Source organism: Vombatus ursinus, unplaced genomic scaffold, assembly GCF_900497805.2.
Source record: "Vombatus ursinus unplaced genomic scaffold, bare-nosed wombat genome assembly UNPS02014810.1, whole genome shotgun sequence".
Lineage (NCBI taxonomy): Eukaryota > Metazoa > Chordata > Mammalia > Diprotodontia > Vombatidae > Vombatus > Vombatus ursinus.
In genome coordinates this window covers 3,525,148-3,531,900 of record NW_020954588.1, presented here as the reverse complement: position 1 = coordinate 3,531,900, position 6,753 = coordinate 3,525,148, and the positions used below count along the sequence as shown (strand labels likewise).

Sequence of the window (6,753 nt, the reverse complement as noted above, 5' to 3'; positions counted from 1 at the left end):
TAGCACTTTAAGGCTTGCAAAGCACTTAACACATGTTATTATCCCATTTGATCTTCACAACTCAGTGGGGTAGGTACTATTATTATCCCCATTTTACAACTGAGGAAACAGGCTGAGAAGTTGAATGACTTTCCTAGGATCATGCAGCTACTAAAGATCTGAGGGAAGATTTAAGCATGGATTTTCCTGACTCCAAATCTAGTACTCCAAGCACCATACCATCTGGCAGAGGAAGGGAAAGAAAATGGAAAAGCACATGAGGATGAAGAGGGATCACTAGTAATAGAAACCTTGGTAAGACAACTAAAATTACTGAGAGAGGCAGAACGAAATTTTACTTTACAGTCTTGTTATTTTTTTAAATCCTAAATTGCAGTGAAATGCTAGGAAAAAAATTAAATGATTGAGGAAGTCTTTTTAACAAAGGGAATGATAATGTAAATATTAGAACATTTTTAAATAGAAGTAGTCAGGCACTGGATTAGACACTGTGGAAGAATTCACCATAGGCCAAGAGCTGGAAAAACTGACTAACCACTTTCAAGTTGTGTGCTTAGGTATTCTATAGATTTAATTAGTAGCTTGTGTATTGCTAAATTCCCAGGGTTTCCATTGGACAAAGGCAAACTGAATGGCTTTTCATTACCTTTTGTGGGGCTTTAACCAGCCTTTACTTCTGGAACATCTATATTCTCACCTTGGTTTTCACCTCTTCCCCTCTTCTCACTTTCATGTGAATCCTTGTGCAGGAGAAATGTTCTTGATGGCCATCTGATACTTCCATTCCAAATTCAGTAAATTCACTTTTCCATCCTCTGGAGTAAGATGTCAAATTCTGAAAACAGACTTTTGGCTACTTTCAATCTTAGTATACAAAGGAAGAAAAATATATTAGAGAAATGAGTAAAGATATGATAGGTTCCTAGTACAGCCATATTTCCTACTGAATAGTATGTAAAAAGCAGGATACCATTCATCTAAATATTGTTTACTTTTAGAAGGAAATAGTAACTAGTATAGAAGCAGCCACTCCAATAATTAATTCTGTTGGGAATTCCATAAGGTATGATGTCATGTTAAAGACATGTTTATCAGTCAGGAGACTATTGAGTGTTATATATGAAATGAGAAGCAGAATTGTCATGTGATAGAAACACAAAACACAATGTAAATATTTGTGAGGCAGACATGTGTAGTAGGGGCCTTCCCATAATAAATGCATGACCCTGGGTAGACTAAATACAACAGTATTTTTCCTGAAACAGCATAATGTATCAGATGTCCTAAAAAGTTAGTTGTCAATAACTTTCTTTTGATCTTGTCCTATACTATCTTCTGTGAGAATGACTGTTTATTTTTAAGAAATAATATCAGCCTTTTCCTCTTAATATTGTACCCATCCCACAGGGAATTGGGAAACAGTAAAATTTCTCTTTTTTCTAAAGAGGTGATACTTACCTTAAAGTCTGATCTACTTAAACCCAGTTTGGAAGAATCTTTTCTATTTGCCCGCTAAAGAGATTTGCCCCTTCTGAGAGAACTTGTTTTCTCGAATCCAATCCAATAAACATTTCTTTAATTTTTTAAAAATTCTGAACTTAACACACACAAAATTAATATTTTCACATGCAAAGAACAGTAAAAAGTATTTTATGTGAAATCTCAAATCCCTATTATATATAGCTTGTTTTATTCAAAAAAGGATTTTTATAATAAATTCAACATGTTATTTTCAGAGCTGTCTTGCTTGTTTGTTTCCTTTTGAGCATTTAGAAAAAAGTTTCAGTGATGCTCTTTTCTTTCTTTTCGTTGGGCAATGGGGGTTAAGTGACTTGCCCAGGGTCACACGGCTAGTAAGTGTTATGCGTCTGAGGTCGGATTTGAACTCAGGTCTTCCTGAATCCAGGGCCAGTGCTCTATCCATTGCACCACCTAGCTGCTCCTCTTTTCTTTTTTTTTTCAGCAATACAATCTGTAGCTATCCTCTTCCGTTCAGATAAAAAAGAAAAAAAAATCTTTGTAGTAAACATAGTCAGGCAAACAAACACATACATTTGCCAAATTCAATTATGTGTATTTTCATCCTACTCCTTGAGTCTATCGCCTCTAGGTCAGGAGGTGAGTAGCAGGCTTCACCTATGATCTTCTGGAATCTTGTGTGGTCATCTCTTTAATGAGAGTTCTTGAAGTATTTCAAACCAACAAGCATTTCTTAAGTGCCTATTGTATGCAAGGCACTGAGCTGGGTGATCAGGACACAAAGATAAAACACAAATTGTTCGTTCCCTCAAGGAGTTTACATTCCACTCCAGAGGATATAAGATGTAAACAGAAAACTAGACCTATGATTATTTGAGGAAGGAAAAATCACAAGCAACTGAGGAGATCAGGGAAGCCTTTTTGTAGGGGGTAGTCTCAAGAGTAAGTTCTACCAGGAAGAACAGAACATAGTAACTGGAGGCCAAGGCTGGACTGGATTTCCCAGGGTCATAGTGCATTTCTTTCTTCCTGCTCCTACACTACTATCTTTATCACCTCTCACCAGGTCCAAGCTTAGTCAGGAAATTTGCTTACATTTTATACAGCTTATGTTACAGAGATATCCTGGGACCAACGTGATCTGTAGTCTCAGGCTTCCTGTAATTACCTATTATTATTATTGTTGTTGTTATTTTTGCTAGCCTTTGTCCCAAGATTTTCGATGTTAGTCTTTTCTCCTTGTAAATCTAAACTAGAATAGCAGAGCACCTGAGAGACCTTAGGTTCTCTGCATCCCCAGACCAGATGTACTATAATAGAAATGGTGTCTTGGGGGGGGGGGCGGGGATGCGTGTCAGGAATGGAAGAAAACTTTTAATTTTTGAATGCTTACATATTGTTCTTTCCACTAAAATGTGGAAGGAATTTATGGGAACATAATACTTCAGACCTGGAAATTGTTTTCGAGATCACCTAGGTCTAGGAGGCAGTGTGGTGCAGTGGAAACAGTAATGTCTAGATTTAGAGGATTCAGATTCTGCTGCTGCTTTTGACCTTCACTGCCCTTGTGGCCACAGGTGGGTTCCCATGACCTCTCAGGGCCTCAGTTGACTCGTTTGTCAAATAAAGGTTTTAGACTAGAGGTCCCTTCTAACTTTCAATCTCAAAGGGCCAGAGAGGACACTGCCTGACAATGAAAATGGAGACCGGATAATTCAGCTGCCTCTCCTGATTTAGGTTTCCACATCAAAATTGAATTTTCACTTGATAGGCAAGTCTCCACAGAGTTAAAGGGTCACTAAATATTTGTCATTTCTTGTTCCCATTGCAAATGTGACTCAAAACAAGTAAATTTAGCAAAAGCTAAAATAAGTGATTTAATGAGGCCGAAGGTATTTGGTAAGGAAGCAAACAATACGAAGCGAGGTTCTGCCATGGAAACCAGGGTAAACAACAACAAGGATGAATCTTGTGCCCTGGACCAAGTCCCCCCAGAATGGTATATAAGGGCTGCTCTGCAGAAGGAGAGCACCAGACTTCCCTCACCTCCTCTGAGTCCTTTCTCTCTTCACCTCACCTGAAACCTTTGTACTGACACTATGGGTTGCTGTGGCTGTGGCGGAGGCTGTGGCGGCTGTGGCAGCTGTGGCGGTGGCTGTGGCAGCTGTGGAGGTGGCTGTGGAGGCTGTGGCGGCTGTGGCTGCGGTGGCGGCTGTGGCAGCTGTACCACCTGTACCTGCCGCCGTGTAGGCTGCTGTTCTGCCTGCTGCCCCTGCTGCTGTGGCTGCTGTGGAGGCTGCTGCAGCCCCACCGTTGTCTGCTGCCGGCGCACCTGCCGCTATGGCTCCTGTGGGTCCTGTGGCTGTGGCTCTTGTGGTTGTGGCTGTGGCAAGGGCTGCTGCCAGCAGAAATGCTGCTGTAAGAAGCAGTGCTGCTGCTAGAAAGGAGTGATCAGGGCTGAGCTTCTAGGAAGGACCTGGTGGGGGCACATGTGAAGCATGAAGGTAAGACTTTCTTCTGTTTCAGAATGTGTTTTTTTGACTTATTTATAATCAGTGCATCATAAAACTTAGCCCATAGGTTGTGGGAACTTGACTACCCTGTGTGTATCATTATACAGGGTGACTATATTGATTAAAAGTGCTTCATAGGATCATAGTGTTTCAAAATAAATCTTTTCTGTTCAAAATCTTTCAATCTAATAGAAACTATTGACAGGAGAAAAAAAAAGATAGGGGTACAACCCAAGGTGTTGAGAAGAATATGTCACAATAACAAGATAAGTGAAAGAAATAATGATTTTTAATATTTTTCTCTTTACATTTTCCCATTCATTTCTATGCTAAATGTTTCTTACTTAATTTTTTTTTTAAGTGAGGCAATCGGGGTTAAGTGACTTGCTCAAGGTCACACAGCTAGTACGTGTCAAGTGTTTGGTCTGAAGCCAGATTTGAACTCAGGTCCTCCTGACTTCAGGGCCGGTGCTCTATCCACTGCACCATCTAGCTGCCCCTCTCCTTACTTAATTTTGTTGTATGCTGTAAATTTCCTATATTTTCTAGTGCTTCCCAATTTTCCTAGGTGAGAATGTTTTAATAAAATAAAATTTTCAAAAATACACTCTTCCCCTGTTTTTTCTTTTTTTTTCCTTTGGTTTGCGTCCCAGGATGGTATTGGGGAATGGGATGGGGAGGATATGGCCAAAGGTGAAGCTGGGGAGAGGGCAGGAGTATTGATGATTGACAGAAGATCCTGGGAGATTTCAGGAGGGCTATAGGATTTAGAAAAAAAAAAAAAAAGCTTAAGGATGATGTCAGTATGCATGCACTGAGTCCCATAAAACAATACTTGTCTTTGAAACTAAGTCAAGATAGTTTTGTAGAAGAAAATGTAATTCTTCATCAGGAAATTGATGACATAGTCCAGTTGTTTCATTGGATTTGATTTAGTCTAAAGAATAAAGTGTTAAGTTCCCTTCTACACAACTTAAATATGAGTATGCTATTCCAGGGTATACCAATTTTCCCCTGTGCAGGTCCATATACACACACACACACACACACACATGTATATATACACACATGTATGTATGTATGTCTATGTATATTCGCACACATTTGCACACATACATACACATACATACATACATACATACATACATACATATAAATTGGGTAGCTTAATGCAATGGCAAAAAAGGAAAGTTGGAACTAGAAAGCTGCTGAGAGGTCCCTCCTGCTCTTTTTCTACTGACCCAACTATTAAAACTTCTATGAAGGGGCAGCGAGGTGGTTCAGTGGATAAAGCCCTCAAGTCCAGCCTCAGAAGCTTACTAGACTTGTGACTCTGGGCACGTCACTTAACCCAAATTACCTCAAAAAAAAAAAACTTCTATGAAAAGAAGAAAGAATAGGGATGAATCGGAATGGGGTGTTAGGTAGCAGAAGAAAATAGTATGCTTTCTAGTCTATACCAGGTGACACAAAACCTAGTTGACATTGGCACCATAATTCTCTACCTTAACCTAGCTCCTCTCTGCTAAACAAAAGAATAGAAGGGAAATTCTCTCTCTGTATCCCTATTTTCACTCACTGGATCCTTATTTATTTTTTCCCACTTTTAGTTTTATTGATGTAGTTTTAAAAAATATTACACATATTTACAGATGACTTCCCCTTTGTGAGACATCTCTTATGATAAAGTCAAACAGATTTGAGAATCATCGATTATGAGAGCCAGAAGGAATCTTATTCTTACCTAAAGGGAAACTGAGGCCAAGGGAAGACGTGACCTGTCAAAGCTTATACAAAACAGAGATATGTCTGTAAGCCGATCTAAACGTGAAAATTAAAATTTGCTTGTAAGGGGCTCGTCCTGGGTTAGGGCATTACCTCCCACGGAGGCACGCCGTAGCCTACATTTTCCTAGAATGTGGATAGGAATGGCCTCCCGTGATTGGCTAAGTCACCAGGCCGTGTCTTTAAAACTTTCCTGATGCGTCCAGATGGTAGAGATCACAGCTGAGTCGCAGTGTAGGTGCCTTGTCCTGAACTGAACCTGGAGAGTGGGTGCCTTTCCCTTACTGCCACCCCCTGTTTTACCTTCACTCTGAGAAATGGGCCTGGGATGCTTATTCTGTGTTGTTCGTCCTCAGTTTCAGATGGCAGAAGCAGCTTCCACCAGACCTGGGAGTTTAAGCCATGGTGACTTTGGAGCCAAGATTTAAGGAGTGATGTTGCAGCCAACCAGTTCAGCAGGGAAGCTCAGAGAGGCCAGAAAGCCTGGAATTCAAACCCAAGGGTCATTTTGGACTTGGAACTGGGAATGTCTTCTACAGGAACTGAGTTATGGTATAAACCTAATCCCTTCCCCTCTCCAGAGACTGAAGGAGTATAGGGGGAAGTATTAAGCCCCATATGTTGGGCAATAAATTGTGTATTTGTAACCATACCTTTTAAAGTAAACTAATCTGACTGTTGGCTAAACAGAACTGAGGTGAAGGGGAGCCATCTTTATAATTGGTGGTGGAGCCACTGGCAGAGATCCTAGGTGCACCCCTTCCCTAATCCCTTTAAAGGGACTGGAAGAACCCTGGGGGAGGGGTAAAAATGGACTCTACCTGCCTTCAAGAAGTAAAGGTTAGGGTGGTCAGCATAGCATGCTAAAGGGAGAATTCTGGGGAGTGGTTATTTTATCAACAGTGTACATTTAAATAGTGAGGACCCATAGGTATAGATACAGGGACTGGACCTCCTATTTCACTAATATGGGAGA

At 40.4% G+C, this 6,753-nt stretch overlaps 1 protein-coding gene across 1 annotated transcript; it reads left to right on the top strand.

The window, feature by feature from the left end:
* Nucleotides 1-3,578: 3,578 nt before the first annotated feature.
* Nucleotides 3,579-3,920, top strand: LOC114053144 (small cysteine and glycine repeat-containing protein 7-like). The gene has a single exon (XM_027876044.1). The coding sequence runs from the start codon at nucleotides 3,579-3,581 to the stop codon at nucleotides 3,918-3,920; it is 342 nt and encodes a 113-aa protein (XP_027731845.1).
* The last annotated feature ends 2,833 nt before the right edge of the window (nucleotides 3,921-6,753 follow it).